Source organism: Spea bombifrons, chromosome 8, assembly GCF_027358695.1.
Source record: "Spea bombifrons isolate aSpeBom1 chromosome 8, aSpeBom1.2.pri, whole genome shotgun sequence".
NCBI classification, from domain to species: domain Eukaryota; kingdom Metazoa; phylum Chordata; class Amphibia; order Anura; family Pelobatidae; genus Spea; species Spea bombifrons.
The window spans coordinates 10,412,006-10,424,155 of NC_071094.1; the positions used below are offsets into that span (position 1 = coordinate 10,412,006).

The 12,150-nt window shown below is 41.3% G+C and overlaps 1 protein-coding gene across 1 annotated transcript; it reads right to left on the bottom strand.

Annotated features, from left to right (window-relative positions):
- Window positions 1-2,859: 2,859 nt before the first annotated feature.
- LOC128503300 (uncharacterized) lies at window positions 2,860-10,719 on the bottom strand. Its single transcript, XM_053473344.1, has 5 exons — window positions 10,095-10,719; window positions 5,038-6,920; window positions 4,814-4,961; window positions 4,631-4,732; window positions 2,860-2,947 (listed from the first exon to the last, which is right to left on the bottom strand). Exons 1-5 carry the CDS (start codon window positions 10,717-10,719, stop codon window positions 2,916-2,918), a joined length of 2,790 nt encoding a protein of 929 aa, XP_053329319.1. The 3' UTR covers window positions 2,860-2,915.
- Between the last annotated feature and the right edge of the window lie 1,431 nt (window positions 10,720-12,150).

The following is a 12,150-nucleotide window of genomic DNA, read 5'->3' on the forward strand; positions in this document are numbered from 1 at the left end:
ATAGACCCTCAATCCATTGTACTGGGAAGTCAACTAATATTTCTGTATGCAAAATATAACTTGATCCACGTCAATCACCCACCCTCGGTAAACACTGGGGCACAGAGCAGATCGGCGAACCCTGGGGCACAGGCGTCGGGCACAGAGCAGATCGGCGAACTCTGGGGCACAGGCGCCGGGCACAGATCGGCGTTACATCTGCTCATCTTTAAAACAAAGTTATAGACGCAACCGTGTCAGGTGGCTCCACGTGTGCAGCAGCCCCAGTGTTACAGTCAGTGTGTAAATGTTACATGTAAGAGAAGCAGCCGCTTAACGATACGAGGATCGTGTATTCAAATGATGGTAAAGATAAACATTACGGGGTATGATTGCTGATGTGGTTACAAAGCGATTCCCTTCCGCAACAGGAGGAGGGGTAGGGGGAGCAGTTCAAACGCTCAAGTGATGACAGTGGTTAGGAGCATTGCATCATGTAACGCCGGTATTTACCCGCGACACTCCCTCCTATTATTGCATCATGGACAGGAAGGCTTTACTACAGGGCACAAAAGAGCGGGCTTCGCGGGAAGGAGGTTGGGTGTGAAATGACTGCAGGGCAGGATGAAGAGGAAGGGCAGATTGTTATTACGGGGGTAAAACGAAAGGCAAGGGCACTGGGGGTTTATTCTCCAGAATCGCAGTCTCCAAAGTTTGCAGCTCCCCGGTGACTGGTGCAGTTACAACCCCCATGACGCTCAGCCAGCCCTTTGCTAGCTGGTTACCATGTGAGCTGCGATTAACCCAAAATATTAGAAACTTTTACGAGCCAAGAGGGAAAAAAGCATGACCAGTAAGAACAGAGCAGTTTAGAGTAATCTTGTAAAGTCAGGTTTCTACAGGCTGGTTTTACGCCGATTATGCCAAAATCTCTTTAATTATGGCTGCTCACCCGAATGTTCTCTTTAGCGGTTATAAACCGTAAAAATACCGTCTACATGTATGGACACAGTTAATAAAAAGAGGTAACATTCCACCACAAACGCCCTTGTAATTCTTAATAGAATGGGGTGATGGGGTAGAGCCATTAACACAATATCTTGTCCTAAACACGTTAACGTTAGTCACATGACCTGCAGGGCCCTTCCGAGACAGCCGATTATAACAGATTTATTTAACCCCTTAAGGACAGCGTTTTTTTTTTAACCGTGTCTGCAGTGCTCATGTTTAGCCAGTTTCCTTCTCATTTAGTGTACCCACACAAAATTAAAATTCACGTCAAAAGGGGCTTTTTTTCTATACCATTTTGATCATATCTAATTTCCTATAAAGACGTGTATATATGGCAATAAATTGAAGGTTTAAAAAAAAAAAAAAAAAAAAAAAAAAACTTTTCTGACTTATTTGAAACATTTAACTCATTTACAAAAGCTAAACAAAAAAACAGCTAAACAGATTCTATGTGTCCTGAGTTTAGAAATATCAAATGTTTTTTGTAAGTTATATTGCAATACATACAAGTAGCAAATTGCTTTTCGAATGTTTGTGTAAGAACTGGCCATTCTGCCCCATGTGCATTATGGGACATCTTTGAAGCCGCTCAGTTCAATGTATCCCATCAAACTATTATAGGTTTCAAAACTAGGCATCCCAGGGCATTTCAAATGCTAGTATTAAGTTTCCATGCAACAATTCTACTACCAGCCTTTGTCAAACTTTGCGGTGGTCATTTTTTGTGCCCCCCACACCAGGTATGAACCCCAATATGGCTTCAACAACACATCATGGGTACAGTGATACCAACCATGCATAGGTTTGCCTAGTTTTGTGGCTAGGTGTGCAATTTTCTTTTTCTTTCAAATTTTGACATTTGGTCATCCTTCCTCCAGGTGTGATTTGGGCATCTTTGAAGGCAGCCAATTCAATGTATCCCATCATTTTCAAAGACACCCCAGGGTACTTCAAATGCTGATACTTTAACTCTTTCCATGCCAAGATTTTTGGCAAGATACACCAATTTTAGGACTTGCTTTTTTTTTCTCATGTGACATCAATGTGGTCTTATTTTTGAGATTTCATTTTTTCCCCCACTGATTACAGTGGTTAGTCAGCTGGGCTCCATTGACCTGCATGGGGTTCTCAGGTGGGTCTGGAGGGAATCTATATAGAGGCACTTCAGCAACATTGGCTAAATACAAGTTTTTTTTTCTTTCAATAATCAATTGCTTTCTACACTTGTTTAACCCCATGTCAGGCACATCAGTTGTCAAGGGGTTACATCTCTATGGCCCCAGTCTCCTAGATACTGAAGCATCTTTGTCAGAATCATACATTAAATTTTTTCAAAAAAGTTTATTTAAGAAGATATACTATAAACACTTAAAAGGACACAAAATATTATATTTTACATCAGGTTATGGGGTGGGGAGGAAGAAGCAGTCACCATTCTTTTTTTTGGGAGGCTTTACCAATGCAATAGTTTTTCCCATAGTACAAGCAAGTGTGCAAAGGCATTTAGCAGTCCAGCAGGAAAACATTCTGATCCAGAATGGCAGATGAACATCAATCTCATAACAGTATAGAACACACCAACACTGCAGGCTCTGCTTGGCTGATTAATTGTGGTAACCTAGTACAGGTCTATAAACCCGAGACTGATCAGACCCTGCTAGTGTCACAGTATCCTGAAAGCATGCATTGTAGGCATACCTGAGGAATGATGCAGAGTAACGGCAGTGGGATAAGTATTGGAGGCCACTGGTATTTTATGTTGTATTGTGACAATACAGAATTCAGAAGGTTACCACACTCCAAGAGATGGGCCAGCAGCAGTTTTGACACAGATGAAGCGATCAACTGGAGTGCAGGAAGCAACAGATTGTCTTCTCTTGGTGCCATTATAGTCTCAAGAAGCAACTACTCTAAATCTGTTGCAGTCAACTTCTCTGCTTGGAAAGCTTTGGTAATCCTGAAACACAAGTTAACATATCATTAATTGATAAAGCCCCTCTACACATTTGCTTCCCCCCAGTATGTTTTGCAGAAAACATTCCAACAAATATACCTCCTGCTACTTAGGGTCTAACCCCAAGTAGACAGACACACACACAGAAAGTACAACATTCCGAATGATCTCAGTAGGGCATTGACAATCAATGGAAGTCACATACAAGGCAATGATGAGCCAGCCGTGTGCAACAGTAACACAATCGCCCCACTTTTAAGCACATAATTCCTACTCTGCAGTGAAACATTTTGCAGAAGGTAAACGTTACTACAAGCATTTGCTGGATTCAAGCACCAGCCCTTGAACTCTACACTCTAAGACAGGTTGGCAGTTGTATATCAAAGTAAAAAATAAAGAAAAAAAAAACTCTAGGAGACATATGCACTTTAACTCCTTGAGTGCTAGGCGTTTGAAGCTATAGCAGCTATTTTCATGAAAGTTGTTCTATTAGTCAACAGCTTGCACTTTAGCTAGAGTAACTGATATAGAATATTTTTCAGGACACGTTAAAGGGACACTACCTGTACCAGACATAAATGTTGCCAAGTAATGCATTTCTACATCCCCACATAGTCAGTTTCTGCTGGATCACATAATCTGCCTGCACCGATTTACAGCAGACGCACCCTAATGCAAATATATGTAACTCCTATTGCTCACGAGTGTCCAGTGGGGGGTTCAAAGGCTACTGAAGCAGCAGCAGGGTAGGGAGAAAGAATAGTCTGTTAGAGTAGGTTTAACTAGATAGAGAGCACAAACCACATCTAGTCAGGGGCGTGCAGAAAACAAAACAAACTGACTCTGTACAGTCCCTGCTGTCAAAGCGGTTTGGTCACCCCCCCCCCCGGCAGCTGCTCCTTCACAGACAGAGTCCTGGGCAGAGGAAGTTTGCATGCTGCAGACATAGGGTAGTCTCTTTCAAACAGGTATTGCACCTAGGGTTAGTTGATACTCCAGCTGTTCAGACTACATTTACCATGAATCTCAGCCAGTCTCATATGTACAGAAGTGCCAAAAGTCAGCTTTTATATCATTATGGATTACTGCTGTGGAATGTAGTTAACATATGCCTTCCCCTAGGAACCCCTCTCCTGAGCCAATAAAGGTAGGCAATGGAAATAAAATAAGGCGGTATTGGGGAGGAAATTTTGAACCCCTTGGAAAAAATTCTGTGGATTTTTACACATACATTTTTCACTTTTAGCGGTGGGGCACTTGTTAAAAGTAAATGTATTTTACACTGTTCCCAGTGCCGTATGAATCGAAATGCCTTTGGGGACCACCATTTATTTTTGAATTTTATGGTGACATCACTGGGCTCCCAATAAATTTTGTTTATATTTCATTGTTCCCCTATTTTTGTAAGGGGAGAAACATCCCTTTTCCCTCTCATCCTCCCAATTACACCGCATTGCTAGAATAAGTGCAATCATCCAGCAATAGGCGCACCTAGCAGGGCTTGCTGTGAGCGCCGTTAAACACGATCTGTCGGGGGAAAGCCACAGATGCTGCCAGCAGGGGACAATCCAGGAGGTAAATTGACATCTCCCAGCCACTCCAACAAAGTTAGTACATAGCAGTACTAAAAGGGCTTCTTGAAACATCCTAAGGGGACTGAGCTGGTTAAAATCAGTTGCTCCTTACCTGATGGTAGGGGTTTCTTTTTGGGACAGGTTGCTTGCAAGACCAATGGTGGCGATGGATGTACAGATTGTCTTGCCCCGAAACTGTCAATTTTCTGGACCCCTGTTCCAAGAAAACAGCTATTCATTTTCTGGGAAAAGTCACATGCCATTCATAGCCAACATCAACATATATCAATCTCACCGGCAGGAGTCTTGATAGGTATAGAAGCACGTTGAAGACTGACACCATTTCTTGGACCTCTTGGAATGCAAAGTCCACTGCTACGGGAACACATTTGTGGTGGTCTACTCATTCTTTCCTTGGATAACTGGATGGCACATGGCCCTAGCTACAAAACAGGAAACATTTAAGAAGGACACATGCAGGAATGGGAAGACCATGCTATTGGCAGGGGAAGGACTAACCTTTGCAGCTGCAGCATTAGGAGCCAAACGGTTGCCAATGGTTTTCTGATGCATAACCATTCCAAATGTCCCAGAAACACTTTTGGGACCATTGTTACCAAACGTTTTTGGCTGATCACTTCTGGCAAGTGAGGAAATGACATAGGTACTGCCAAGCCCAGAAATGTCTTGTGGCTGAATATGGGAAAGCTCTGGCTCTTTTAATGGCTGTATTACTGAAGCTACTGTTGGTAGAGGGCAGAGGGCAGAAGAGATAACATTTGGTGGATCAATTAATTTTTCCTTTTCCACTGCCACTGGATCATTGCATCTCTTCACAAAGTGGGGTAGCAAAGAGCCCTTGGCAATAAGTCTTCTGACCGGATTGCCCTCAAATAATTTCGCTCCCAATGGTCTTTTCTGGATAGGTAATTTTGATTCTAAGGCTTTTGTTGTTGGCAGTTCCTGTAAAGAGCTGGGATCACGGAGCACAGGAATTCTAACAGGTCCTGTGATGCAACGGTAATTCCCATTACCTGTGACGGGTGTTGAGGTGATAAAAGAGAGAGAGCCATTGGAGAAAATCCCCTCATCAAGAGCACTTTCTCCCTCCCACGATTTTCTGCAAACTTCCAATTGTTCTTGATGACCGACCTTTTCTACCACATTTCCAGAATTAGATTCCAACACAATGTCCTGTGTAGCGTTTACTGCAGTAATTATATCATGTGTCAAGTCTTGTGTTGCATTAGCCGGGTGTGCCAAGACCATCTCACTGGCTACTTTACGTATGGCCCTGTTTGGCGTTTCCTTACAAGCCAGATCCTCCAGATCCACAGCTACCTCACCATGTTTTAATACAATGTCCTGAGTAACACTGGCTGTACGCATCTGCTCAGATTTGGATACAATGTCCCAGGTTACGTTGGCAGCACGTGCCTGAGCAGTTCCCAAAACAATGTCCTGGGTGACACTGGCTGCAGTCACTTCAACAGGATTTACTGAAATATCCCGTGTTACATTGTGTAAAATCTTCTCAGATTTTGACACAACATCCCAAGTGACATTGGCTGCGGCTGCTCCGCAATGTTGTGGTACAATGTCCTGAGTGATATTAACTGCAGACATGACGGCATCTGTCCTCTCTTTGGCCATTTCACCTTCTTCTGGAAACATCACCCTACAAAGCCTGCCTCTGGGCTCTGAAACCTTTGCCGGCAGCTCACAGGTACTAGAATTGTCCTTTGAGACAGTCACATTAGACTGGAACTCTCTGGTATTGCTCATAGCTTTGCTATTTTGATTACTTTCATTTTCCAACAAGATGGAATTTACAGAGCTAAAGTTCATCTTCTCTAGATCGGGCAGACTTCCATCAAAGATACTATTTGTTTCCATTTGAAATACAGGTTCTTCCTTGTCAAGAAATTCAGGTACTTTTATTTCATTAGTTGATGTTTTGACGTTTTGTTGGCGGATCCCTGCAACATGCTCACCGTCTCGAACAGATTTAAATATCAGACCAGATGCAGATTGTGCAGGCAGAGTATGAAGATTTTGAAGAGGTGGAGAATGTGCTCCATTCTGCTTCCGATCTTCGGAGGCAGTGGATTCACCTGCTACTTCCTTGACTGGCGAAAGTTTCATTATGGTCTTCGCACTGGATGACACTGGATCAACAAAATGCGTGCAATTCTCCCTATAGGATCGTTCACAGTTTAATGGTTTCAAGCCAATCAGAGGCTGACTGTTTACAGCAGATTGGGATTTGGAACAGTAAGGATTTTGCTTCCATCTTGGTACGTTTGTGTTGCCTGAAAGTTCCTTCTGGTTTGCCACAGAAAAACATCCATATGGCAAGATTTCAGGGCGCTGAAAATACACATTAAGATTCCTCTTGCTGCCTGCAAAATTCAATGCCAACATATATAGGCCATATACTGAGTCAGTTTCTTCTTCAAATTAAAACATGCATTTATATTAAACAAAGCAGTAATTCAACAACCTTGCACATAAATCTCAAATAAAGTACCCAAATACTGGACATGCCAGGAGAGAGCTCTTTATTTAAAAAATAAAAAAGTTGTAGCTGGAGACATTTTAGCCATGATTTATAAACTATATAATGAAAGTCACTAAAAAACTTACGGCCAAGTGATACCTCTTTACTCTGATCTTCTCCTGTACTGTATATGTTAATGAATGAGGACTTGGAACCTTCTCCAGTTTTCACAAGGGAAAAAAAACACTTTTAAATAAGCAGAACAACATAAAATAAACATGCATGTAGAAAAATACTGCATATGCTTTAGGGGGAAAATGACCCATGGGGGGCTCATCCCTGCAGCCTCATAAGACAGATTTATTGCTATAACCAAGAAATTAAGCATGAAATTAAAAACCATAGTGTGGAGGGTGGCCTACTTGGATCTGCATACTAAATGAGGAATGAGCAACATTACATGAAGCATACATTGTGATCCAAGTTCAACTTAACTACATTAAATCATTTAATATCTGCATAGCCAACAACCCAGAGACTTCATAGCTGGGATTTCCAGTGAAGCATATACAAGCTGGCTCTCTAGTGATCATGCATATGTGAAATTGGCTAATCTAGTAAATTACATCTCATTCCTAAATGCAAACAAAAAAAAACTACATATATACTGTGAGAAAAAAAAACGAAAAACGATGGAACATTCCTATTCATCTGACAACGTGAATTCCTCCGTTCCAGCACACATCCAGATGAACTAAAATCACTTAATGTACCCTGGACAGTTGTAAGATAGAGATCTCATAGCAGTAAATGAATCTATGCTTATTCTAAATCCATAAACAGATTATGCTGGACTGTTGAACATCATTTTAGACTCTGAACTGAAATGACCATTGCAGTTGCTAGAAACCAGAAATAAAACCAGATAGAGGGACAAAAAAGTAGATCTGTTCTGTCATCTGAAATTAAGTTTACTCTTATCCTTGTTTTCCCTACCATATTTACATCTGCAAAATACATCTCAAACCCAAAACACTTCACAGCAAATGTGGCTAACTGTTGGACTACAAAGCCTAACAAGACTGGGCCAAATAAAGGTAGAATTTAGGAGCCAGAAAATATGTTATATTCAGAAATATCAATAAAAACCAATATTAAAATGCCAGCAGTGAAATCTTAGGAGCTGTGGCCACTTCACTCCTGTTATTCGTCCAGCCCTAAACCCTATCACACATCTCCTCTTAACTAGAACTTTGTCCTAATTTAAGATATGAACACCCATCCCAGAATCCTATATACGTAATACACTCACTGTCCACTTTATTAGGCACCTTGCTAGTACCCAATTAGAACCCATTTTGCCTTCATAACTGCCTTCATTCTTTGAGACAGTGTCTACAAGGTGCTGGAAACATTCCTCAGAGATTTTGGTCCATATGGTCTTGATGGCATCACACGGTTGCTGCAGATTTGTCAGCTGCGCATCCATGATACGGATCTCACATCACATCCCAACGGTGCTCTATTGTATTGAGATCTGGTGACTGTGGAGGCCATTGGAGTACACGGTGAACTCAGTCATACTCAAGAAACCAGTTTGAGATGTGAGCTCTGTGACATGGTGCATTACCCGCTGGAAGTAGCCATCAGAAGATGGATTCACTGGTCATAAAGGGATGGACATGGTCAGCAACAATACTCGGGTAGGCCATTGCATTTAAACAATGCTCAATTGGTTCTATGGTGCCCGAAGTGTGCCAAGAAAATGTCCCCCACACCATTACACCACCAGCCTGAACCGTTGATACAAGCCAGGATAGATCCATGCTTTCATGTTATTTACAGCAAATTCTGACCCAGCCATCTGAATGTTAGAGTTGGAATCAAGACACAGACCAGACAACGTTCTTCCAGTCTTCCATTGTCCAATTTTGGTGAGCATGTGCGAATTGTAGCCCCAGTTTCCTGTTCTTAGCTGACAGGAGTGGCACCCGGTGTGGTCTTCTGCTGCTGTAGCCCATCTGCTTCAAGGTTCGAAGCGTTGTGCGTTCAGCGAGGGTATTCTGCATACCTTGGTTGTATTTGAGTTACCATTGCCTTTCTGTCATCTCGGAACAGTCTGCCCATTATCATCTGACATCAACAAGGCATCCACACAACTGCCACTCTTTTCTGTAAACCCCGGAGATGGTTGTGCATGAAAATCCCAGTAGATTGGCAGTTTCTGTAATACTCAGGCCAGCCATCTGGCTACAACAACCATTCCACATTCAAAGTCACTTAAATCCCCTTTCTTCCCCCATTTTGATGCTCGGTTTGAACTTTAGCAAGTTGTCTTGACTACATCTACATGCATTAGGTTGCTGCCATGTGATTGGCTGATTAGCTATTTGTGTTAACCAATTGAACGGGTGTACCTAATAAAGTGCCCAGTGAGTGTACATGGTGTGTGCTATGGCCTGATTCTTAGGATCAGGACATATTTTCTTGTCTTCAAGTTCTCTTCCTTGTAAAATTGTTTATCCAGAAAGCATTTGTTAGGGTAAAGTGAGGAGAAGAGATGAACTCCAGCACAGGAAATTAGAGAAGGCTGGCTTTGCCACAAATCTTCTCACAGGAAATTCAGAGCATCTCCAAAATAATTGTTACCCAACCCAGTATTCTGACACTTACAATATTTATTAATATTCTGTACCGATAAAAGGTGTGGAATTTCTGCTTCTTCTATCCAAGCATTGTCAAAGCCTAATTACCATTGTGCAGATAACTTTTTGAAAGAAGCAAAAAACATGAAAACCATTTGATTCTTGTTTTTACAGCTGTTTACTTAAAAAAGGAAACTCTAGCAAGACAATTATACTATGGGCAACAATATAAACTCACTTTAAGATAGTAATACTATCTGTTTTTTTTTTTACTCAAGCGGCCCCACCTAGTTGTGTTTCACAAAAGATTCTACCCTACTTGCAGAATGGTTGCTTATTGTTATGTCTGAATAATGTGAAACTGAGATGATTTGTACCAGATAATATAATTGGATGCAGCTATGCTAGAAATTGGCATATCTGATTCTTACCCAACTGCTCCATTCTCTTCCTCTTGCTACTGCACATATTTGGCGTGTCATCTGGGGTGCAAAAGAAAGGCGGGAGCTCTTCATCAATGAGGGAAACTTCCATATCCACCAGTTTTCTTTTGCTCCCACTCTTCCCTTCCACAGCTTTGTGCTGTAGCTGGTTGATAATGTAGTCACACTCCTCGCTGAAGAAACTTTTATACACCAATAGGCTATCCTGTCGATGGGCATCGGGTGTCCTCCACAGCAGCCTATCTTCTGCCGTTTCCCCTTTGTCACTCATCTTTTCCTCTGATTTGGTGCTGCTATACGTTGGTTCCGGACTGGGTAGGATAAAGGTACTGAAGTGCTCTTCAGTGTCTGTCCCCTTAGAAAAATCATCCTTCTCTCCTTTGGTTAGAAAAGAATTAAAAATGAAGGGTTGTGCCAAGTTTATGTTCTCTTGGTTGCTAGGAACTGGATAGCTCTGAGCAGCTGTTGGAGGGGATAAAAGATGTATATGGTCTTCACTTTGCTCAACATTGGAAGTTCCTGAACTGTTCTTAACATCCCATTTGTTAAGTGGATGGATTTCTAGTCTTACATATGGAACGGACTGCGTATTGCCATCTGTACATTTATACATCGCTTTCTCCTGCAGGGTGGTTTAACCGCATTCTACAAGAGTCTACAAGGATTCAGTGGATTGCAGTGCAGACAAAGAATGCAGTTACTTTTCACATGAAGCCTGAAAAAGTCAAACTCAGAGTTAAACCATATACTTCAATGCCTTTGATAGGTTGCTACTGTGATTAGACCGCTTTATAACAAAACCTCCACTTTATTCTCATAAGGCTGAAACCCTCATTCCTAAAAGAAAAAAAACCCACGCATACACACACACACACCTGCCTCTTTATCCATGTGATAATCTGATAAATCAGCCATTTTATAAATGCAATCTAAATAAGGCAAACTCATTTCAGGAACCATAATTTGTAAAGACACACATCTGTCCCTACACATTTCCTATATACGAACTTTAAGAAGACCGGTACATGCGAACTAGGCAAAAGCAAGAGTTGTAAACCTTATTGCCTCACTGGGAGCAAAATCAACATAAAACAGATTCAATTATTTAACAAATCTAAATTATGAAAATATCACTGCATAGAGAATAGTGTCTTGCCCTTGTGGTGTATGTTACGCGTCTTTTAGCAGCCTACATGTTAGAATCTCTACCGTGAATAAGCATGAAACCTCCAAATTTGGAAAATACCGAGCAGGAAATAAGTAGCCCAAGTATGTCTGCTGATATTTTAGTGCCTAGCTATGTATGTGAACCGCACTCTCTGTACGTCATTACTTTCCGTAGTCAGCACTGTGTATAAATATATCATACTTCATTTGTAGCTGAATGTGTCACAAGCAGTATGTTAAACATTGTGCACAGCTAAGGTTTAACCTTAAAGTTTAGCATGACATCAGAAGGGTTGCTACCCCTGTTTTGGCTAGGCAGTATAAGAATTCCAATGGACAGCTGGCTCGACACCACAATATTAGTTACTCTAGTGCACAGCACGGAAACAAGACGTGTACCGCCTTTTCGCTACTAATTAGTTGAGGCAAAGTACATATATTTAACCTCTTAAGGACCAAGCTGTTTTTTCCTATTTGTACCCTTTGTGACTGAGGCTGTTTAAACCTTTTCTGCGCTGCTCGTGTTTAGCTATAATTCCATTCTCTGAAAATTCAATTTTAAAACCATTTCTTTTTTCAAATCTGGTAATCCTATCCCCATGTCATGTTTGGGACATCTTTAAAGCCAGCCAATTCAGTTTACCACCATCAAACCACAATATATATATAAAATATATAAAAATGATTATACATTTTACATGTTAAATTCTTAAAAAATAAAAATTTTATATATTTTACTAATCACATTGTGATTAGGAAGCAGAGCACTCCTGTCCGTGCTTTTTTGGGGTTGATTTGGGAGGTGTGAGTTTTGGGGGATTTTGACAGCTGGTCAGTCTGTGCCTGTTTTTTGGACCTCTTTGAACCCAGCCCATTT